Genomic DNA, 24646 nt, shown 5'->3' on the forward strand with positions numbered 1-24646 from the left:
GGCCTACATGCTTGAATCCCGTGGGGATCCTCCCTTTTTTATTCCCAGCATACTGGAAAGAATGAATGAATGACTGTTTCTCTGGCAAAAAGCTTGGAGCAAACGCTGGATCTTGGACAAGTCCACTGCTCCACGCGGGGGTGCACATCCGTCTCGCGCATGCGCACCCCCTGGGCACAGCCGGCTCCACTCCGTCTGTCCGCAACTGTTACAGGCTCTCTCAGCATGGTACGTCCCGCCTTCCCCCATGCCCGGGCCGGGGTGGTACGCGCCACCTCCTCCAGCCCCTCCCTGTCGGTTTCCGCGCGAAAAGCCAGAGCTGCCTGTGCTGCCGACACCTCTGTTGCAGCTTCCAAGATGCCTGCCCGAACCGCCCCGGCCCGGGTGCCCGCGCTGGCCTCCCGGGCCATCTCACTGCCGGACGATGTCCGCAGGCGGTAGGTGCTGCAGGGGACCGCGAGCTCCGTGGGGCGGCATGTTGCTGGGGGTGCAGGGGTTGCTTCCCCTCTGGGTAGCCCTTGGCTGCTGCTGACAGACGGGCGCGCATGCGTGGGGTTGCTTGGCGGCAGTTGGCGCGGGTAGGGTGGGACTTCCGGTCGCGCGCGTCTCGGGCAGTTTGGCGCCAAAATGGGCCAAGGCTCTTCATGGTTCCCTCGTGACTGGAAACTTGGGGTCTCCTCTGACCTCGGAATAGAGCAAACTCCGAGTTTGCTTCAGGGAACCCCTTTCCCAGAACAGCCGCCCGGCCCCTGTCTCCAGCTTGGTCGTACAGGAAGTGGGCAGCCCACGGCCGATCCACCACTCGGCCCGGCACTTTGGCCTCCACTTCCGGTGCACACTGTGGGGGGTTGGGGGGGGGGGCGAGGGGCCTGGCCGGCCTGGCTCCGGGGTGTTTCAGGGAACCCTCTTGGCATCCTGCACCAACACCCCGATGGCGACCACCAAAGACAGACGTCGCCGGTTAGGGCTCGGGTGCAGCCGGCTCAGGTTTGCGATGCGAGTCCCGTCTTTTGGGGGAGGCTCCCCCCACCGGGGCTGTGGCAGCATGAAGACTGAGCAGGCTTTTCTGGTCGTTCTGCTCCTCGTGTGGCTCTGTTGGTTGGAGCTCCGTCCTGGGCTCGATTCCCCGATAGGACACCTACCTCGGTTGCGGGTTCGATCCCCAGTCGGAGCGCATGCAGGCGGCAACCCATTGATGTTTCTCTCCCTCTCTCTCAAAATCAGTTTTATCCTCGGGTGACGATAAAAAAACAAAACAACAAACAAAAATTGTCAAAACACTTTTATTTTTAAAAAAATCTTGGTTGTTGAAAGTTATTACATATGCCCTCCTTCCTCCCCCATCCAAATACTTCTTAAGCACAGAGCGGGGAGTGTTTTTGAAGAATCTGTATCTCTATTCCCCCCAACCCCCCACCCCCCAAGATATGGCGCGACTTAGACTGGAAATGGGATTCGGAACGCCTCTGGCTTCATGATGTTAGACCCAATCGGGGGTGGTGGGGCCTGGCCTTCTTTATTCCGATGGTGAGCGCTCTCCCTCTCCTGGTCTGTTTGACTTTGGGCCAGTGTCATGAACAATACATATTCAATATTCATTATAAAGTGGATATTCGAATTGGAGCGCGTGGGAACGTGCCCGCCGCGGAAAGGCCCCGCGTTAGCATTGTGCCGGCTGACCTGGCCGGTCGGTCGGGGTTGCACCGGGCCGGGCCGCCGCCTGGCTGGACGAATTCGGAACGTTCGGTGAGTGTTCCAACCTGCCGTTTATTCTGGGTTCCATATTAACGTGGAACTGGAATGGCCTACTGTAGGTAGGCAGCTTTTTCAGGTTTCCGCTTTAGACCCTGTGGTAGACGATGAAATCGTCAGCGTGTGAGATCCGCTCAGCAGCCTTTCGTACGTTTTGAATTTCTTGGTGTGCAGAATACACAGCCGCGGCATCAAACACTCCCTTACGCTTAGATTTGTAAACGCGGGTAGAACGCCCCTTGATTGACGAACATTAGAGGTGAGTGACCTGTTATATGACGGGAACCTAAGTCCGTTAGCATACTCTAGGAGCAGAGGTTAGAACCCGTCCTTAGTTTTGCATTTCTGTCATTTTTGCTAACGTGTGTTTATATGGCAGCTTCTTTTAAAATGCGCATATAGTTAGTTCCATTACATATGTAAAGAAAGTACAAAGTATCTTCAATGATTGGTCTTTAACTTCTTTACTGAGGTATTACTTACCTGCCCTGGCCGGTTTGGCTCAGCGGATAGAGTGTCAGCCTGTGGACTGAAGGGTCCCGGGTTCGATTCTGGTCAAGGGCATTTGCCAGGGTTGTGGGCTCGATCCCCAGTGGGGGGCGTGCAGGAGGCAGCTGATCAGTGATTCTCATTATTGATGTTTCTATCTCCCTCTCCCTTCCTCTCTGAAGTCAATAAAAATATATATTTTTTTAAAAATTGTTACCTTAAGTCTCCTAAAAAGCATGCTTTTCAGGACAAGCCACATTTTTCCACTTGATTTTTCTTACTCAGCCCAAGCTGCCATCATTTGCATAGAAAAGTGATAGTCTTCCACTTGTCTTCCTGTTGCCACTCAGGTCTGTTTTCTGTAAGTGGGAACTCATCCTCTTACAAACAAGTTGGATCCAGTGGTTTTCCTGCCCCTTTCCTCGCCGCTCCCTCACCCCCACTGCCGCACACTTGGCCTGAAGTCCAGAATTCCTGTCCTGTTGCCTGAGTCATCGTGTGTTCTTCCCGCAAGCCACACAGGCCGCCTTCTGGGTTCTCGGGGCGTGAGGCCATGCAGAGTGACCAGTGTGAGGCTGGGCTTCGTCCCTTTGTTCTTAAGATGGTATTCAGAAAGACGGCCGCCTTCCCCCACCCTGGAGAAGGGTGTTTGTGCACCTCGCATGCTGCCTCGCAGCTCTGGAGTTGATTTGTTGTCGGAGCGTGTTTGCCTTATTCATTGTATCTGCCGTTTGGTGCACAGTAAACTCTCACACGCTGGCATGTCAAACTTTCCCCTTGAATGAAGCCTGGGTTTACACATGATTCTAGCAACCTGGGCACAACTCCAATTAGCCTTTGTAATTATGACAGCTTTCTTATCTGCTAGTCATTCTGAGATTAGATTAAGCCAGGTCTTGAAGTTCTGAACCAGTTTCATGGCTCCTGCTGAGTAGGTATTGGATGGGGAAAAACTGACTTAACCTCTTCTGGTCCTCCCTGCAATAGGATCCTAGAGGTGCAGACCACGGGTTCAAATCCCACCCCGCCACTTGCAGCTGTGTGGCTAACCTCCTGGTGCTTTGTCTGTAAAATGGGGTGGAGGGGCCTGACCTACCAAGGCATTATGAAGACGAACGGAGCTGATAGGTGTAAACATGGTAGAGCAGCACCTTTCCGGAAACCTACAGTGCTTAGCTGCGTCATTTATTTCCATTAGAGGAACATAATTTAAAGTACGAACATGTTCCTCTTATACTGAGGCAGGTAGTAGCATTGTATAGAGATGAGATATATGCCTGCTTATTCCAAACTTCCTTTTTTCCTGGCTTCTTGTAGAATGGTCTGGACTTGCTCTTTCAACTGCCACCTTAGCTTTTATGCCAACTGTCCGCTCCTACTCTTGCTCAGGCATCCTTTTCTTTAGGGTTGAGGTGGCATTCTATCTTCTTTCAACTCAGTGTATTGCTTCTTAATTCTTTGTATCCTTGGTTTTTGTGTTGCTGTCTACTACCAGGGGGCCTCTTTCTTGCCTGATTTCCCCACTTCCCCATCCCCTTTCATTCTTGGCCCCTTATCTCTTCTGGTTGTGGGACTTCTACTTTCAGCAATTGGGGTGCCTGCTGGAGATAAATACCTCCAGTTCTGATGCCTCTCTGGAGAGCCAGTTTTAATTACTAGCTGCTGAATAGCCATCGGGGTAGCTGCTGTTCACGGAAACATCATTTCTAAAACTCGTAGCCTGGTTACTCTTTTTCCCCACCAAAGAGTTCTGAATTTCTGATACTGTATTCAATTTCTTTTATTTCCCATCACCATTAATCCCCCCATGCCCTCTTCCATCTCCACCCACTACCTCTCTCTGATACTGTATTTTTTTAACTTTTTTTGATACTATATTTTTAAAAATACATATGTATTTTAATATGTTTATTGATTTCAGAGAGGAAGGGAAAGGGAGAAAGAAATAGAAACATCAGTGATGAGAGAGAACCATTGATTGGCTGCCTCCTGCATGCCTTACCTGGGGATTGAGCCCCTAACCTGGGCATGTGCCCTGACCTGGAATCAAACTGTGACCTCCTGTTTCATAGGCTGATGCTCAACCACGGAGCAATACCAGCTGGGCCCGAGGATATTTTTCCACAGAATTTTAGAGTGGAAGAGAGGGAGGGAGAGAAGGAAAGACATACACATCAGTGTGACAGAGATACTTTGGTTAGTTGCCCTCTGTTACCCAGGTTGGGGGTCGAACCTGCAACCCAGGTAGGTGCCCTTGATCAGGAATTAAACCTGCAACCCTTTGGTGCATGGGCTGACACTGACCAACACTATTCAGGGCTCGAGTTTAACTTTTGACTCCTCCAATCTTAACTAATAGCCTACTGTCTGTCTGTTTTTTATATTTTTATTGATTTCAGAGAGAGAGAGAGAAACATCAATGATGAGAGAGAATCATTGGTTGGCTACCTCCTGCATGCCTCCTACTGGGGATCAAGGCCGCAACCCAGGCATGTGCCCTTGACCAGAATCGGACCTGGGACCCTTCAGTCCACAGGCCCACGCTCTGTCCACTGAGCCAAACCAGCTAGGGCTGATAGCCTACTGTTAACCAGAAGCCTTATGGATAACATAAACAGTTGAATAACACATATGTTGTATGTTACCTTTTAACTAGAGGCCCCATGCATGAATTCATGCACTGGTGGGGTCCCTCGGCCTGGCCGGCAATTGGGGCTGATGGGGGCCCGCCTACCAGGGGGAGGGACCGCTGGAGGTTGGCTGGCTGCAGGAGCTTGGCTGTGGGAACGCACTGACCACCAAGGGGCAGCTCTTGTGTTGAGCGTCTGCCCCCTGGTGGTCAGTGCACGTCATAGCTACTGGCCAGTCATCAGGTCCTAACGATCACTTAGGCTTTTATATATATAGATACTGTATTCCTATAGTAAAGGAAGCTAGAGGAAAGAAAATTATTAAAATCATAAGGAAGAGAAAATATGGTTATAGTATTTTGAAAAAAATCCACATATAAGTGGACCTGTGCCGTTCAAACTCATGTTGTTTACGGGTCACCTGTACTACCGCTGTAGCTGCAGTCTGCTGAGAGTTTTTGCTACAGAAAGGCCTTTCCTGACCACCCAAGTCAGGAGGTCCCTACCTGGCAATGCCTGTGTCCAGTCACCCAGCTCGTTGCCTGGAATCGGGCCTGGCATATAGTAGGTACTCAAAGATGTGAGTGACAATCAAAGCTAGAAGCAGGGTCCACATCCACTTGGAACAGCTACTGTAAGATACTGGCCCAGCAAAGCCTATTCTCAAATTCCTGGCTTTGCTGATAACACTTGCCCTCAGGAGAAGCTCTGTTCCTGCCCTTTGGGCTGGTGATAACTGAGTGCCTAGTCTGTGTGGGTGCTGGGCCGGAAGATCCAGAGACAGTGGAGGCCTGGTCCCTGCCCCGGGTGCTGCCACTCCACTGACCGTTGCTCGCCCCAGTGGTTAGACCTGTTGTCGCCCCACTGCCCACAGTCAGCACTTGGACTAGGAGCAGTGTCTCCACTAACCTCCCTTTCCTCGGTGTCTGTTCTTGTTCCTTTATTCTTTTTCTCCCTTCCCCTGAAAGAAGCAAGACACCTCTTCAATAATCAAATCAGACCATGACTTTCCAGCCAGACTCATGACTGCACTTCTGAATGTTAGGTACTAACATTCCAAAGGATGAGCTTTTGGGCCAGGTGCCAGCTAAACCTTCTAACTTCATGCGTCTCCCCCTTTGGGTGGGCACCCCTGCTGCCTTCATTTTTCCTATTTCATGCAGTCCTCACTAGAATGCGCCCATCCCTCCACCTCAGCTCTTAGGAACGTTAGCTGTCTATTCCCCACAGCATCCCGTGGCCCTGGTTCTCTCATTCTGACGCTGACCACGGCAAGGAGGTGTACCTTCTTATTGGTTCTTCTCAGATCCACCTAGAGAAAGACCACCTGTAGGTCACTTAATTTACAGAAAGACCCCAACTCTGACCCTCTTCCTTTCCCAGGACCTTTTAAATTATATATACTGGTGGGCAAAAGTAGGTTCACAGCTGTGAGTACCGGAAATAGCTTATTCTTGTATTATTGTATTTATTTGTATTACAACTGCACACTTTTTACCACCCCTGTATTGTTATAGAACTTCTGTATCATCTCTCACCATCTTTAAAAGAAACTTCCCCCCTTCCTCCCCAAGGACCTCATTTCAATAAAAAAAGAGGCATTCTGGACATGGCAGGGGGCGGGGGAGGGGGAAGGGCACTATGGTTTTTTTTTTCCTAACACTCATGTAAGTTAAATTTATTTCCAAAGAGATCAACCAAAGGACTTGTGAACATGCATATAAGCATAAGCGATGGATGCAGACAACGGGGTGGGGGTGAGGGCAAGACTGGAGGATGAAGGGACAATAGGGGGATAAAGACACATTTGTAATACCTTAACCTAGTGGTTCTCAACCTTCCTGATGCCGCGACCCTTTAATGCAGTTCCTCATGCTGTGGTGACCCCCCAACCATAAAATTATTTTCGTTGCTACTTCATAACTATAATTTTGCTACTGTTCTCAGTCGTAATGTAAATATCTGATATGCTATATTTGTTTTCCGATGGTCGCGACCCACAGGTTGAGAACCGCTATTAAGGCTTAATCAATAAAAAAAATTTTAAAAAAAGAAAAATATTTATTTCCAAAGTTCTTTAAAACTGTGGTACTAATTCTTATAGGTAAATAAAGTTGTTTATTTTCCTTTTCCCTTATTTTCTTTCCCCAGGCTCAAAGATTTGGAAAGAGATAGCTTAACAGAAAAGGTAATCAACTATCTTCAAACATTTTTACTACTAAATGTGCCTGACAGATCATTGTGTAGCGTGTGAAAGGTTTAAGGGGATACTTATCTGGCAGGGAGATGCCATGATCAGGAAGGTGGTTTTCCTAGGGTGAGGCTTACCCATTGCCCTCTGGATGTGCTGGCCTTTGGCAGTTTCCCCAAATGTGGGAAACTCAACTGCATCATTCGTGGAAGTGGGCAGCTGTGTGCTCTCCCCTGAAAAAGTTCATGTGGAATCGTTTTTTTCCATAAAGTTTTGAGATAGCTGGGAAATATTCTTCTTGTTTATTGTGCTGTGTTAATACTGCCAATACCAGTTGACTTTGGGTAACTTGTTGACAAGTTTACCAATCTAAGTTCCAAACCATCAGTTCTGAACTATAACTTGTCTTGTTCACACTGTTTTCAGAAGCACAGTTTGTTCTAATACGCCATATATGTCTCTGTCTCACCTCTGATCTTTTCTATTTTTCACCGTTCTGGAAATGATGTGACATGATCTTAATGGAAACATCACGAAAGTGTCTTGGTGAATACTTGGGTTTTTGGCAGTCAGCATTGCCTGCCATTCAGTCATTATGTGACCAGGCAGCATCATTGTGTATTATAATGTCCATGAGTTAGTAGCTTGCGAGTTTGGGGACTTCTAAACTTGTATCCTTCCCTTAGGAGTGTGTGAAGGAGAAATTGAATCTCTTGCATGAATTTCTGCAAACAGAAATAAAGAATCAGTTATGTGATTTGGAAACGAAATTACATAAAGAAGAATTATCAGAGGTAAGTTTTCAGCATCCCGACATCTAGGAAACGTCTCCTCTCATGCAGCTTGTCTGTGATCAGGGAGGTGGAGTAATCCCCAGCTCCCCCTGTTACCTGATAGTTACAAAGGAAATGCGTTTGTTTCCTTATTCTTACTGCCACTTGTTTACATTCACTGCTACTTAAATTATCCTTTCCTGCTATAGGAGGGCTACCTGGCTAAAGTCAAATCCCTTTTAAATAAAGATTTGTCCTTGGAGAACGGAGCTCATCCTTTCAGTCGGGAAGTGAATGGATGTCTAGAAAACGGGAGTCATTCAAGTGGTGAGGACCGCAGAGTGAGAATGGCAGAGGAAAACAAGTCGCCCAAATCCATGTCCAAACCTTGCACGCCCAGGAGAAGCAAGTCTGATGGAGAGACCAAGTGTAAGAGCCCTTAACTCGTGTGACCTTGATGGAGACTGTTGCCACATAAAGAAGGGGACAGTCGGACCCGGAGTCATAGTCCTCCTGGGCAGTACTTCCTGGCTTGTTTTGTGTATACCCCTAACTAGTAAATTATACTTCCTAACTAGCTTAGGTATATGCTAATCTAAATTTTGTCTTTGACCAAGTCTTGGGCATTAGGTCTCAAAACATGGCTAAGTTTATGAGGTATAAGGTAACAGGAACTACTAATACTTAAATTACTTCTGTTAATATGCCTATTGAAGCTAAACATTTATTTTTAGACTCCTTCCCAGTTTGTAGTCAAAGTAACTCTTCTGGAATCTTTACAAACAAAAGAGCATGGACTTGAGCTCAGGTCCAACTCTCAGCCACTTCACTATTTAATTTTTTTTTCAACATTTTAAAATATATTTTCTGTATTACTGGTTTTTAGAGAGAGAGGAAGGACATAGAGACAGAGAAACATTGATATTGGCTGCCTCCTGCACACCCCCTACTGAGATCCAGCCCACAACTGGGCATGTGCTCTGACTGGTAATCAAGTTGGGGACCTCTTGGTTCCTGAGTCGATGTTCAACCACTGAGGCACACCAGCTGGGCCACTGTTTTTTTTTTTTAATCCTCATCAGAGGATATTTTTCCCAATACCTCTGAGAGAGAGTGGAAGGGAGGGTGGGAAGGAGGGACAGAAACATCTCTGTGAGAGACACACAGACTGGCTGCCTCCTGCGCAAGCCTCGGCTGGGGCCAGGGATTGAATCTGCAACCCACGTAGGTGCCCTTGACTGGGAACCGAACCTTAGGTGAACACACTGACACTCTAACCACTGAGAAACAGGCCCAGGCTTAGCCCTTTCACTTTTTGATGGTTCAGGTTCCTTGTCTGGTTCAGGGGTTGACCCCTCAATAAGAGTCTGTATAAAACTAGCAGGTAGGTGCTAATTGCCAATTTTTGTTGTTAATCCTCACCAGAGGATATTTTTCCATCAATTTTTTTTAGGGAGAGTGGAAAAGAGAGGGAAAGACAGAAGCATCGATGTGAGAGAGACACATTGATTGGTTGCGTCCTGCATGTACCCCGACCAGGGCCAGGGCACCTGCAACCAAGGTTCATACCCTTGACCATAATCGATCCTGGGACCCTTTGCTCCTCAGGCCGACGCTCTATTCACTGAGCCAAACTGGCTAGGGCCTAATTGCCAATTTTATCAAGACAGTTGTTGATTAGAATAAGGGGAGGACACTTAATCCTCTTAACTTGGTGATGCTGAAGAACTGTACCTTTGCTGTAAATTTTTTTATTCATAGTGGCTTTTTTTTCCTTTCTTTAAACAGCTGAAGTCTCACCTAGCCCCAGGATTACAAGGCAGTCTACCAGGCAGACCACCATCACCTCTCATTTCACAAGGGGGTCAGTATATAATGAATTGACAGCTGCCTTTTCTAGGGGCTAACTGCTTTCGGTAAAACATGTATGGAATTAGACTTTCCATGTTGCGTAGGCTTGCCTGTGCAGTTTTGTTCATTAGACATTTATGAACAGCATTTTTTTTAATATTCAATATTTTGTTGTAGTTTCAGGTGTACAGCATAGTGGTTAGACAATCAGAAACTTTATAAAGTATTCCCCTGACATTTTGAATACCCACCTGGCACCGTACATAGTTACTACAGAATTAGAGGCCCGGTGCATGCACCATTGGGGTCCCTCAGCCTGGCCTGTGGGGATCAGGCCAATACCGGCTCTCTGACATCCCCTGAGGGGTCCCAGATTGTGAGAGGGCACAGGCCAGGCCAAGGGACCCCACCAGTGCACAACTGGGGCTGAGGAGGGACCTTGGGAGGGCTCCAGGGCATGTCTGGGCCGTCTCGCCCAGTCCTGATCAGCCGGACCCCAGCAGCAAGCTAAACTACTGGTCGGAGCCTCTGCCCCCTGGTGGTCAGTGTGCATCATAGTGACTGGTCAAACAGTTGGAGGGACACTTAGCATATTAGGCTTTTATATATATAGGTTATTGACTGTATTCCCTATGCTGTATTTATATCCCTGTATGAATGGCATTTCTGAATACTTCATCTATTTTTATTCTTAACTATAGGAAACAAAAAAAATTAGTGAGTATAGTAAAATGAACCCCCAAATAACCCGTCACCTAGTGCTACCAGTTAATAGCTCCTGCTATCATTTCATTTACACCCCATACATTCCAACTGGGTTACTCCAAGTGGATTACAACTTCATATCCCCCCAAGTCTCCCAACTTGATTACTTGGAAACAAATCCCAGACATGTCATCCGTAAATATTTCAGTAGATTTCTAGGCAAAAAAGTCTTTCTCTGACAAACTTTTAATTCATATTTTACTATAATTGCTAACATTTAGTTAAAAAGACAAAACATAACATACTATTTTCATGCCTTATAAAGTATAACAATTCCTTACTGTCATATACATAGCCAGTGTTCATATTTCCCTGTGTGTAGCAAACAAAGTGTTTGGTTGATTTGTTCCTTAAGCCTTTCAAGTTAGATTCCTTCTTATTTTCTTGCCATTTATTTGAAAAAAGTGTGTCATTTGTCCAATAGAGTTTCTAGATCTGTTTGACTGTATCCTTGGTGGTTAATGTGTTCTCTTATTTCAGTTTCCTATAATCTGGTATTTAGCTGTAGACTGGCTTGATCAAATTCCAGCTTTATTTTATTTTTTTGAGACTTCTTCATAGATGGCTCTGTAGACTTCATCAGAGGCATGTAATGTCTCTTCTGTGATACCAACAGCCAATGAACAATGTCTAGATTCACAATTTCTTAGGATTTGCAAAATGGAGATATTCTGTATCATTCAAAGAAATATTATTACATTTGAAGCCTCTTTCAACATCCTGACGGTGAAGGCCTCTCCTTGGAGGGAAGAGGGCCTCCATGGCTTGAATCTGCCCTAGAGGTGGGGGAGGCATGTAAGTCATTCCACACCTGCTGGAGGTCTAAGGTCTGGCCAAGCTGACGGCTGGCTTTGCTGTGTTTGATAGCCCTGCTAAGCGGAGATCCGAGGAAGACCCTGGAAGAGCCCATGTGGACAGTTCTGGCGATGAAGAAGAAAAAGAGCAGGTAGAGCTAGCGCTAAAGTTTCTTCACTGCCTTTTTTGGGTACATTTGCTGGTAATTGTGACTTTATACTTGGACTGTCTAATAGACTTAAAGTGACTGTGAAGATGTTAGAATGTATCCCTGGACCCAGGCAAGGCAGCCCCATCTGGAAAAGCTGGAGTCTTTTTTTCTTGTTTTCCTTCCTACCCCTAGGATCCTTCAGTCCACAGGCAGACGCTCTGTCCACCGAGCCGAACCAGATAGGGCCCTCTGTTTTTGGGGGGCTTTTGTGTATTTTTTGTTGTTGTGTTTGTTTGTTTTTTGGCGAAAATGTGACTTTTAATAACTCTCAGAAGCAGTGATTTTACAGAATCACTATTTTTTAAAAAATATATATATTTTATTGATTTTGTACAGAGAGAAGGGAGAGGGATAGAGAGTTAGAAACATTGATGAAAGAGAACCATCGATCAGCTGCCTCCTGCACACTCCCTACTGGGGATGTGCCCGCAACCAAGGTACATGCCCTTGACTGGAATTGAACCTGGGACCCTCGAGTCCGCAGGCCAATGCTCTATCTGCTGAGCCAAACCGGTTAGGGCACTATTTTTTTTTTTTTAATATTGATTTCAGAGAGGAAGGGAAAGGTAGAGAGAGAAACATCAATGATGAGAATCATTGATCAGCTCCTGCCGCCGCCCCCCCCCCTCCCCCCCCGCCAATGATCCAGCCTAGAACCTGGCCATGTGCCCCAACCGGGAATTGCACTGTGACCTCCTGGTTAATAGGTCAATGCTCAGCCACTGAGCCACGCCAGCCGGGCCCCCTCTATTTTTATGAATAAAGCTTCACTGGAACACTGTCATGCCTTTTCATTTACATATTGTCTCTGGTTGCTTTTGTGCTGCAGAAGCAGAGTTGAGTGGTTGTGGCACAGACCATGTGGCCTACAAATCTGAAATGTTTTAGGCCTTTTTTTTGGAAATAGTTTCCAACTCCTAATCAACTCTTGATTGTCGAGTGTAGGGAGCTGAGTTAAAAATTTGAAGCCTCATCTCTACCCCATGTATCTGCCCAGAACTTCTGTTGTCTAGTTCCACATACTGCAGTCACTAACTGATACTTCAGGTTTGGCCTAGGCCTTTCTCAGAGGCTAATTTTCCCCTCTTTATCTCTCCACCCCTGCTTCTCCCTCTCAGGATGAAACGAGGCGCAGAAGTCAATCCAGAGATCTGTAAGTAGTTCAAATGCTTGCACCTTTGTGCTGTGCTGTGTGTACTGTTAATTGCTAAAGTAACTGTTCTAGAGACCTGCGACTATGTGGAGGTTTACAGGGAGCTGCTGATGGTATTGGGAAATTGGATTAGTTGGGGCAGCGTTGGATAAGAAACCCAACTGGGCCCTCTTGCTTCCTACCTTCTGCATGTGTGTGGCACTCCTGTCTCTGCACAGTCATGTGTATCCCTTAGCTTCCAGCAGCGCTCACCAGGCCCTTCCACATCTGAGGGGTCAGAAGGGGCTTCTGAAAGCCTCGTTTCAGGATTACAAGTCAGCAATGTGCCTTTAGAGCCATCGTGACGTGGGGCTCTCTTTTGGATGGGAAGAATCTGTTTCTCAGATGTGTTCTGAATATTTTGCTTTCTCATTAGGAGGTGTTTGTTGTTTGATGCAAGCTGTCGATATGGTTAGTTTTTCTGAGCTAATACTCGGCATATATGTTTAACCAGCAGAGCTGCCAAACGGAAATCTGAAAAAGATTCACAAGATTCTGATGAAAAAGATGAGGATGAAAAGGTAAGGCCTTTTTTTCCCACCGTTACCACGTTTTATACATCCCATTGGCCGGAATGATAAAGTGGCTTTTTAAAAGTTGCTTTTTTGTGCCCTGGCTGGTGCGGCTCAGTTGGTTGAGCGTAGTCCCGTGCACCAAAAGGTCATCAGTTCTATTCCTGGTCAGGGCACATGCCTGGGTTGCAGGCTAGATCCCGGTAAAGGGCATGTAGGAGGCAACTACTCAGTGTTTCTCTCACACGTGGATGTTTCTCTCTTTCTCTTTCTGTCTTCCTCTCTAAAATCAATGAAAACAAAATTTTTTTGAAATATATTTTATCGATTTTTTACAGAGAGGAAGGGAGAGTGATAGAGAGTTAGAAACATCGATGAGAGAGAAACAATCAGTTGCCTCCTGCACACTCCCCACTGGGGATGTGCCCGCAACCCAGGTACATGCCCTTGACCGGAATCGAACCTGGGACCCTTGAGTCTGCAGGCCGACGCTCTATCCACTGAGCCAAACTGGTTAGGGCCAAAATTTTTTTAAAATTGCTTTTTTGTTATGAAAATATCAAACATATCAAAAAGTAAGCAGAATAGGGTAGGAAACTCTCATATTCTCATCATCCTCCAACAATTATCGTCTCGTGACCGAATGTGTTTTAGCCAACCCTCACTCATTCTTATTACCTTCTCTTCACTACGATGATGAACAAATCCCAGATATTATTAAAATGTTGACAGAACTGCCCTGGCTGGTTTGGCTCAGTGAATATTGTGTGTTGGCCTGCGGACTAAAGGGTCCCAGGTTTGATTCTGGTCAAAGGCACATGCCCCGGTTGCAGGCTCAATTCCCAATAAGGGGCGTGCAGGAGGCGGCCAGTCAGTGATTCTCATCATTGATGTTTCCATCTCCCTCCCTCTCTGAAATTAATAAAAATATATTTAAAAATATTTACAGAACTGCTTATAAAAGGAAAGGACTCTTTGTTGTTGTTAATCCTCCCCTGAGGATATTTTTTCATTGATTTTTTTTTTTTTTTTTTTTTTTTTAGAGAGTGGAAGGGAGGGGGAGAGCTAGAGAGAGAGAGAAAGATCTATGTGAGAGAGACACATCAATTGGTTACCTCCTGCATGCATCCTAACGGGGCTGGGGATCGAGTCAGCAACCAAGGTTCGATTCTTTGACTGGAATTGAACCCAGGACCCTTCAGTCCTCGGGCTGATGCTCTATCCACTGAGCCAAACCAGCTAGGGCCCTCTGTCGTCTTTTTTTTAAAAAATATTTATTGATATCAGAGAGGAAGAGAGATAGAAACATCAGTAATGAGAGAATCATTGATCAGCTGCCTCCTCACATCCCCCCACCAAGGATCGAACCCACAACCTGGCCATGTGCCCCAACCAGGAATCGCACTGTGACCTCTTGGTTCATAGGTCAATGCGCAGCCACTGCCACACTGGCCGGCCGGGCCACTCTGTCTGTTTTTATGAATAAAGTTTTACTGGAACACTGTCATGCCTTTTCATTTACATATTGTCTCTGGTTGCTTTTGTGCTGCAGAAGCAGAGTTGAGTGGTTGTGGCACAGACCATGTGGCCTACAAATCTGAAATGTTGTTTTAGGCCTTTTTCAGAAGTAGTTTGCCAACTCCTAATCAACTCTTGGTTGTAGAGTGTAGGGAGCTGAGTTAAAAATTTAAAGCCTCATCTCTACCCCATGTATCTGCCCAGAACTTCTGTTGTCTAGTTCCACATACTGCAGTCACTAACTGATACTTCAGGTTTGGCCTAGGCCTTTCTCAGAGGCTAATTTTCCCCTCTTTATCTCTCCACCCCTGCTTCTCCCTCTCAGGATGAAACGAGGTGCAGAAGTCAATCCAGAGATCTGTAAGTACAAATGCTTGCACCTTTGTGCTGTGCCGTGTGTACTGTTAATTGCTAAAGTAACTGTTCTAGAGACCTGCGACTATGTGGAGGTTTACAGGGAGCTGCTGATGGTATTGGGAGATTGGATTAGTTGGGGCAGGGTTGGATAAGAAACCCAACTGGGCCCTCTTGCTTCCTACCTTCTGCATGTGTGTGGCACTCCTGTCTCTGCACAGTCATGTGTATCCCTTAGCTTCCGGCAGCGCTCACCAGGCCCTTCCACATCTGAGGGGTCACAAGGGGCTTCTGAAAGCCTCGTTTCAGGATTACAAGTCAGCAATGTGCCTTTAGAGCCACCGTGACGTGGGGCTCTCTTTTGGATGGGAAGAATCTGTTTCTCAGATGTGTTCTGAATATTTTGCTTTCTCATTAGATAGCGTTAGTTTGTTGTTTGATGCAAGCTGTCGATATGGTTAGTTTTTCTGAGCTAATACTCGGCATATATGTTTAACCAGCAGAGCTGCCAAACGGAAATCTGAAAAAGATTCACAAGATTCTGATGGAAAAGATGAGGATGAAAAGGTAAGGCTTGTTTTTTCACTGTTACCACGTTTTATACATCCCATTGGCTGGAAAGTTAAAGTGGCTTTTTTAAAGTTGCTTTTTTTTAAAAAAATATATTTTATTGATTTTTTACAGAGAGGAAGGGAGAGAGATAGAGAGTCAGAAACATCGATGAGAGAGAAACATCGATCAGCTGCCTCCTGCACATCTCCTACTAGGGATGAGACCGCAACCAAGGTACATGCCCTTGACTGGAATCGAACCTGGGACCCCTCAGTCCGCAGGCCGACGCTCTATCCACTGAGCCAAACCAGTTTCGGCTAAAGTTGCTTTTTTGTGCTCTGGCTGGTGTGGCTCAGTTGGTTGAGCGTAGTCCCGTGCACCAAAAGGTCATCAGTTCTATTCCTGGTCAGGGCACATGCCTGGGTTGCAGGCTGCTAGATCCCTGGTCAGGGGTGTGTAGGAGCCAGCTACTCAGTGTTTCTCTCACACATGGATGTTTCTCTCTCTTCCTCTAAAATCAATAAAAAAAAATTTTAATTGCTTTTTTTATTATGGAAATATTCAAACATACCAAAAAGTAGGCAGAATGTGAGGGTAGGATACTCACATTCTCAACCTTCAACAAATACTGTCTTGTGACCAAATATGTTTTAGCCAACAAATCGAAGATATATTATTAAAATATTTATGGAACTTATAAAAAGAAAGGACTTTTTTGTTGTTGATGTTTTCCTAATCCTCCTCGGATATTTTTCCATTGATTTTTTTTCTTTTAAGAGTGGAAGGGATGGGGGCGGGGGGTGGCGGGGAGAGACATTGATCGGCTGCCTCCTGCATGTGCCCCAACCAGGACTGGGGACTGAGTCTGCAACCCTGGTATGTGCCCTTAACCAGAATTGAACCTGGGACTCTTCAGTCCACTAGCTGACGCTCTATCCACTGAGCCAAACCCAATAGGGTGGAAAGAACTCTTTTTAAACTTTGGCACAATCTCATCATCATAGCACAATGATATTGAGGTGTAGTTTTTGTTCAAACTTCCCTGCTAGTCTCCATGTGTTTTTTGTGTATTTTTAAAATTGTGTGTGTGTGTGTGTGTGTGTGTGTGTGTGTGTGTATTCAGAGTGAGGAAGTGAGGAGAGAGAGAGAGAAAGAGAGGAACATTAATGATGAGAATCATTGTTCAGCTGCCTCTTCCACGCACCCTACTGGGATCGAGCCCACAACTCGGACATGTGCCCTGACGGAATGAAACCCTGAACTCCTGGTTCGTGGGTCAATGCTCAGCCACTGAGCCACACCAGCTAGGCTCCATTTTGTTTTTACAGTTTATTTAAATCAGGACACAAATAAAGTCTGTATGGTATATCTGGTTGGTATTTGTCTCACCAGAGTTTTATCCGTCTCCTTTTACTTGTATTATGTGGAAGGAACCTATTTATCTGTAGTTCTGGGTTCTGGATTTTGCCCCTTGCACTCCTCTTGCATTTGACATCTCCTCTAGCCCTGCAGACTGATAGTTAGGTCCAGAGGCTTGACCGATGCTTGACCAGATGTAGGGCTTTTGTTGTTGTCAGGAGGACTTGCATCACACCAGACGGCACAGTTATCTTTCTTTTTTTTTAAATATATTTTATTGATTTTTTTTACAGAGAGGAGGGGAGAGGGATAGAGAGTTAGAAACATCGATGAGAGAGAAACATCGATCAGCTGCCTCTTGCACATCCCCTACTGGGGTTGTGCCCACAACCAAGGTACATGCCCTTGACTGGAATCAAACCCGGGACCCTTGAGTCCACAGGCTGACACTCTATCCACTGAGCCAAACCGGTTAGGGCCACAGTTATGTTTTTAGAGTGTTAAGATAGATTACTGGGCTCAGGTGCTGTGTGCCTGATCCACCCGTTCATTATAGAGTCCTCTGTTTTTCACCTAATTTTTGTTTTGTTTTGTTTTTTGGTCACCTAATGTTTTTAAGTCATTGCTTAATTCCATTATTTCACCAGGAGTTGCAAAGTGGTGATAGTCTAATCCCATCATTTCTTCATTTATGCAAAATAATTCCAGGAATACGTTTCCCCTGTATTAGTCTGCTCAGACCGCCATAACTAAATACCACAGTCTGTTTGGTGTAAACAAGACATTTTCTTCCGTTCTGGAGACTGGAAGTCTAAGGTCAAAATGCTGGCAGGGTTAGTGTCTGGTGCAGCCTTTATTTCTGGCCTCTCCCTGTGTGAGCACAGAGGGCGAGTGAGCTCTGGTGTCCCTTCCCCTTACAAGGACACCGTTCCTATTGGATTAGTACCCACCACCCATGTGACTTCATTTAAACTCAGTTACTTTTTTAAAAGCCCCATCTCCGGATACTCACATTTGGGGTTAGGGCTTCAATATATGAATTGGGGGTACAGTTCAGTCCATAGCACCCCTCATCAGTTATTTTGAGTTACCACTTGTATAGGAAGCTAAGGGTTGTGTGTGTGTGTGTGTGTGTGTGTGTGTGTGTGTGTGTGTTTAATTGGTCTCAAGTCTTTTAAGGAAGTTTTTGGTTATAAGGATTTTGATAAGACTACACACTGGAGGTGGCTCTGTTCTCTCTGGTTCTTTGCCTTCTTCCCTACCTCTGACTAGGTGTTTGTTTTTAATGTTTTTATTAATTTTTGGATAGAGAGGAAGGGAGAGTGAGAGTGACTGAATGGGGGAGAGTGAGAGAGATAGAAACATTGATGGGCTGCTTCTTGCACGCCCCCGCTGGGGATCGAGCCTGCAACCAGGGCATGTGCCCTGACCAGGAATCGAACCGGTAACCTCTTGGTGCCTGGGATGATGCTTAGTTGCTCAATCCACTGAGCCACACCAGCCAGACTTGACTAGGTTTTGTGATAACCACATATGTAAAATTCTTAACTCTGAAGCATGATGCAGATGTAAAAATACTTTCTTAGTCTTCACTCCAATTTTCCATTTAGGAGGAGAAGAGACGCAGATCGACATCCAAAGAGCCGTAAGAACTTATTTTTGTCTTTATACATAGCAGGTAATAATATTACAATAATTGTTCTAGAAAGGAAAAGAGGTTTTTAGTGACTTGCCTTAGCTGTCAGTCTGATAGGTTGGGTCTGTGAGCACAGGACCAAGACGTTCCCAGTTCTTCCCAGTGAGGCAGGTCCCCTTCGTGTGGTAGAGACACTTGTGACCTTGCCCCTTAGGCAGCCTGGTAATCATCTGTGGCAGGAGGTTTAGGTATGGCTTTGACAGTGGATTCTGATAGTTTCTTTTTTCAGTCATTTCAGAACGTATCTTGTGTTTTGTTTTGTTTTCCCCCAGTGATGAGAAAAAAGTAGCTCAAACCAAAACAGCACTGTCTCCCAAGGTAAACATGCATCTGGGCGGTAAAACGGGTAGTGCGGCACTAACGGGGCTGCCTAGAGCTGGCTCTCTGAGCACCGTTTGTGTCCTGCCCCCACAGAACCAGCTTCAAAAGTGCCTTCAGTGTGGACAGTATCTGGACGACCCTGAACTCAAGTACGAACATCATCTCCCGAATGCAGTAAGTTCCAGCTCTATCTTCAGCTTTTTCTTTTCCTGTCTCTTACCCCTCTGCTTAATGGTCCTGTGTCTCTCAGGTGGACGAGGTACCCATGTTGACAAATGAAAGACTGTCCATCTTCGATGCCAATGAATCTGGCTTTGAGAGTTACGAATATTTTCCTCAAAACAGACTGACATGCTTCAGGTACTGATACGCGTCTTCATTGTGACAGGGCACTTCTCTAAAGATGTCCAAGTTCTTAATATCTCTAGCATCTTACCTGCAACATTTCTTATGCTGCTAATACTAGACGGATAAAAGCCACAAAGCCCTGGTGGAAGTATAGTAGATATTTGCTGGGGGTTGGGGTTTTTTTGGGGGGGAGGGTATTAAAACTATACATGTTAAGTCTTCAGTTTGTGTATATTCTGGAGGTCATTCATTCAAATGAGGGCCGGCTTTGTGCTAGGTACTGTACTAGGTGTATGAATATAGCACTTCAGGTCCCTGCTTTCATAGAGGCAGAACAAAAGTTATGCCTGTCAAGTAGTTACAACAACAACACAAGTAAAAAGCATGGAAAGCACAAAGTGAATAAGAGAAAGAAGTTGTGTTTAGAATGGTAGGGAACCCTGGCCAGTGTGGCTCAATTGATGGAGCATCTTGTGTACCAAAAGGTTGCAGGTTCGTTTCCCAGTCAGGGCACATACCCAGGCTGCCAGTTTGATCCTCAGTCGGAATGCGTTCAGGAAGCAACTGGTCGATGTTTCTTTCTCCCTTCTCTCTAAAAAAAAAAAAAAAATGGTGGGGAAATGACTTGAGCAAAGACTCAGTGGCATAAGAGAACAGGCCAAGGGAATAACTAGGGAAAGACACCTAAGGAAGAGGGAACAGCAGGTACAAAGGCTCAGAGGTGGGCATGTGTTGGCAATGGAAGACTCAAGTGATGAGGCTGGTGGGGCTGGGGGGGCCAGGGTGTGGAGTGAGAGGTAGGGGATGTAGGCAGGGGACTGGGGAGAGGGCTAGATCATACAGGGCTTTGCAGGCCGTGGCATTGACTCCAGGATTTTCTCTGATGATCCATGGTGTGTGGACTCTGTCTTTGGCAAGGCTCAAACACACCCTTGAGTGAACAGAGTTCCCATGCTTTCAGCACCTTTCAATTTAGTCAGCTCCCTCTTGCTGAAAGTGCAGTTGCTTTGTGCAAAACAGGCTTCACTTTGTTTCTTCGTGGTGACTTGGCTGTAGTTCCAGCCCATGTCTCTTTCAGGCCTAGGCACATGCTGTTTCTCTTCCTGAAGAAGTCTAGGGGCAAGTGGGTCACCTCAGTAATACCTACCGTAAGCCCCAGGTGGGCATCAATGCTGGGAAGCCCTTTCTGACACCCATGCCCCATAGCAGGTTGAGGGGTTCCTATGCCCTGGGACAAGACCCCAGTGTTACTTCTGTGGCACTTCTCACACTCCCTGTGGTGGATTGGTTGTATGCCCTTCTCCCAATACAATCAGGATTTTGGTCCATTTTGGGATGCTGTTCATCTACCAGCGACCCCCAGGGCCTGGCCCAAACCTCTGCCTGATGGCACAACCAAATATGCTGTGTTGATGTAGCTGGCATCCACGCCCTTGTGCCTTCCTGTAGCATTCCTCAGGCCAGAGGCTGGAAGAGGACTAGCTGAAGCCAGGGCTGCTGGAGTCACGTGGCTTCCTCCTCGAGACATGGCGTGCTGTAAATTGATTCCTGTATGGTTGGAGGGTAGCAGTAAAGACAAATTTCCCAGGAGAAATGTGCCTTTTATTTCTTTTTTTAAATATATTTTATTGACTTTTTACAGAGAGGAAGGGAGAGGGATAGAGAGTTAGAAACATCCATGAGAGAGAAACATCGATCAGCTGCCTCCTGCACACTCCCTACTGGGGATGTGCCCGCAACCCCCAGGGTACATGCCCTTGACCGGAATCGAACCTGGGACCCTTGAGTCCGCAGGCCGACGCTCTATCCATTGAGCCAAACCGGTTACGGCAGAAGTGTGCCTTTTAGCATCAGGCCGTCGGAGCCAGACTGCCTGAGTTATTAAGGGACTCTGCTTACCTCTAGTACTTGGGCTGAATGTGGTGGATGGAAACAAGTCAGGAGAGGTCAATCCTGTAAACCAGTGGGTCCTGCCCCTGCCTAGGACTTGCAACTTCTTTGATGCCACGTCTACTGATACAGTCCAGTGGGCTGGGCTGTGGATCCTTGTTTTCTGTGGGTTTGCAATATGTGCCCTCCCTTGATATGTGTCCATATTTCCCACTGGACTTCAAGTCTCGAGAGCAGGGCTGTTACCATGTTGTCTCCATGCCTGGCACGGGAGGAGCTCAACTCACGGTGTTCATTTCTATTTTTGAAAAGGTTTTGTGAGATTTCAAGATGAGGATTTCTGGCCTCCAAGCCCTGACACTAGGGGAGTGTGGTGGGCGATGGTCTCAGGAGACCTGTACAGGTCCCATGTGGCCCACCGGTGACTCAGGGATAGCATGGCATCTCCAGTGTAGGAGCATACACCTTGAGGCCAGCATGAGCAGGCCCATAAGCAGAACCCCTGATTTATCCTGCTGAAGGAGGAGCATTCTTCCAACTGTCAAGGAGTGTCTCTGGATGGTGGGACCGTGGATGCCCTTAAACCTGAGCTTTACCCCTAGACAGAGGCGGAAGCCCTTCCTTCACATATCCCTGATGTGCCTCACTTTTTATGACATTATACAATATGCTTTACGTGATTAAACACAAAACTAACCATATAAGAAATATTTTCAGAGGTAAATCCATAGAAACAGAAAGCAGATCTGTGGTTGCTGGGGGTGGAGAGGGAATAGGGAGTGAATGCTTAATGGGTATGAGGTTTTATTTTGTTCAATGAAAATGTTTTGGAGCTAGGTAGAAGTGGTCGCACAACTATGAGTAGAATGTGTTTGAGAGCTGATGTTTCTGTTAGCATCATGCCAAGCACAGGTGCAGTGAGTTGCTCTCTGAGATTTCTCATTATTCACTGTCTCACTGATCTCTTGGTGTTGCCTTTGCAGATACTTGTACTTTTTTAATATTTTAATAATTTTATTGATATTAAGATATATTTGGAGAGAGATAGAGACATCAATGATGAGAAAGAATCATTGATTGGCTGCCTCCTGCACATACACCCACCACCACGCCCCACCCCCGCCCCCCAACTGGGGATCGAGCCAGCAACCCAGGTATGTGCCCTGACCAGGAATCCAATCATGACCTCCTGGTTCATAGGTTGATGCTCAACCACTGAGCCACACCAGCCAGGCTACCTGTACTCTTGATGCACCGGTGGGAGGATCAGGTAGAAGCTGTTTGGGTCAGAGAACACTACTCATCTAGTGATCTGGCAACCAGAAAGATAAGAGTCTAGGAATTGCAGGTAGTCACTGTCACTTGTGTCTGAACTTGACTCTGCTGCAGCTTGCCTTCACTGGTCAGCTGGCTAACACGCTCTTTGTTGCCCGTCTAGTGTGTACTGTAAACATGGTCACCTGTGCCCCATTGACACTGGTCTCATTGAGAAGGATATTAAGCTCTACTTCTCTGGTTCAGCAAAACCGATATATGATGATGACCCGTCTCCTGAAGGTAAGTGGAACTTCCCTGCTTATGTTTGGGACAGATATTTTAAAAACAAACAACTCGCCTGCAAAGCACTGTTCAGCTGGAATTCCTGCCTCTTAAAGTTAGGGCTTGTGGTCTCTGAACAGCTATAAGGAAATGCTCTCTGCCTCTGATGAGGACTGCCTGGCTTGGCTGATAAGGGATATCAGCTCAGCTGGGCACTTCAAGTGCCACTTGGGCCCGCTGAGATTTTGATATGAGTCATAGCTCTGAGTCCATTTCCTTTCAAGAAACTGTCCTCTTTTCCATCTCTTAGGTGGTGTTAATGGCAAAAACCTTGGCCCCATCACTGAATGGTGGATCACTGGCTTTGACGGAGGCGAAAAGGCTCTCATTGGCTTTAGCACCGGTAAGTATGTGCTAACTGTGGACTGTTCTGGGTTATGAAAGGAGACTTTGCTTCTGTCCTCCCGGGGGCTTGGTTGGGCTTTGGGACGTCTCAACAAGCTCACGTGAACACCACTAAACATGTGGTAATCATGTGGGGTTCTGGGATGGCCTCTCCTATTAATTACAACCAGCCTTGGAATCAACCCTCTAGTTCAGGGGTGGGCAAACTTTTTGACTCGAGGGCCACAATGTGTTCTTAAACTGGACCGGAGGGCCGGAACAAAAGCATGGATGGAGTGTTTTTGTGAACTAATATAAATTCAAAGTAAACATCATTACATAAAAGGGTATGGTCTTTTTTTTTTTTTTTAGTTTTATTCATTTCAAACGGGCCGGATCTGGCCCGCAGGCCGTAGTTTGCCCACGGCTTGCTCTAGTTATACGAGTAGGTCATATTCTTGCAACTCAAACCCAGGCAAAATTTCAAAAGCCAGAGATGAGCGAAATGAAAACTCCTCAGCCAGTTCTCTAGTCGGCTCAAATAGGCCACTTCTGAATCGCTAATAATTCTGATTGCACTTGATGTTTGTGACATTTGGATATGGAATGACTTAGACCAGTGGTGGGCAAACTGCGGCTCGCGAGCTACATGCGGCTCTTGGGCCCCTTGAGTGTGGCTCTTCCACAAAATACTGACTTCTGCGCATGGGCCACGAAGTTTCAATCGCACTGTACATGTGCATCCGCACATGGTATTTTGTGGAAGAGCCACACTCAGGGTGCCAAAGAGCCGCATGTGGCTCGCGAGCTACAGTTTGCCGACCACTGACTTAGACTCCTCATAAGCTTCATAGACTCATCTGTGCTCTTCAGCCACCATAGCTGCCATCAGGTTCAAACTGCTTTCTAACAACATCTTCTGTTCACTGCAGCCTATGCTGAGTACATCCTAATGGAGCCCAGCCCAGAGTACTCACCAATGTTCAACTTAATGCAGGAGAAGATCTACATAAGTAAGATAGTCGTTGAGTTCCTGCAGAACAACCGTGATGCGACCTATGAGGACCTGATCAATAAGATTGAGGTACGGGGTTAGGTCATTTGTGATCTGGGACTCGCACCTTTTACATGCCATATAGATATTGCTGAGAAACTCGTGTCTAGAATTAGCAGAAACTTTTTTAGTTCAATTAGAATAGTTTTGCTTAAGCCTAAGAAACTTCTGATGTTATTTCTTAAAGACCACGGTTCCTCCTTCCACGCTCAACCTGAATCGATTCACTGAGGATTCTCTCCTTCGACATGCTCAGTTTGTGGTGGAACAAGTAGAGAGTTACGATGCGGCTGGGGACAGTGATGAACTGCCCATCTTCCTGACCCCCTGCATGAGAGACTTGATCAAGTTGGTTGGGGTCACCCTAGGAAGAAGGTAAGGATGCAGCAGGAATAAAATTGAAGACCTGATTGCAGAGAAGGCAGAGTGTCCCACGCACTCTTCCCCAGCCTGCTAACATGATGGGAACC

The 24646-nt window shown here is 46.3% G+C and overlaps 1 protein-coding gene across 1 annotated transcript in view; it reads left to right on the forward strand.

Annotated features, from left to right (window-relative positions):
• The first annotated feature begins 298 nt into the window (after positions 1-298).
• Positions 299-24646, forward strand: part of DNMT1 (DNA methyltransferase 1) — a 42083-nt gene continuing 17735 nt past the window's right edge. The window contains exons 1-18 of the mRNA XM_081092328.1: positions 299-437; positions 7023-7059; positions 7749-7856; positions 8045-8264; positions 9624-9699; positions 11319-11397; positions 12576-12610; positions 13104-13170; positions 15005-15039; positions 15534-15600; positions 18555-18589; positions 18913-18958; positions 19055-19135; positions 19212-19321; positions 22638-22756; positions 23049-23141; positions 24055-24206; positions 24364-24551. Of these exons, the coding sequence (XP_080948454.1) occupies positions 358-437; positions 7023-7059; positions 7749-7856; positions 8045-8264; positions 9624-9699; positions 11319-11397; positions 12576-12610; positions 13104-13170; positions 15005-15039; positions 15534-15600; positions 18555-18589; positions 18913-18958; positions 19055-19135; positions 19212-19321; positions 22638-22756; positions 23049-23141; positions 24055-24206; positions 24364-24551 (1628 nt within the window). The 5' untranslated portion in view covers positions 299-357. The remainder of the gene's footprint in view (positions 438-7022; positions 7060-7748; positions 7857-8044; positions 8265-9623; positions 9700-11318; positions 11398-12575; positions 12611-13103; positions 13171-15004; positions 15040-15533; positions 15601-18554; positions 18590-18912; positions 18959-19054; positions 19136-19211; positions 19322-22637; positions 22757-23048; positions 23142-24054; positions 24207-24363; positions 24552-24646) is intronic.

This window comes from Myotis nattereri (assembly GCF_964212035.1).
Source record: "Myotis nattereri genome assembly, chromosome: 5".
Taxonomy (NCBI): domain Eukaryota; kingdom Metazoa; phylum Chordata; class Mammalia; order Chiroptera; family Vespertilionidae; genus Myotis; species Myotis nattereri.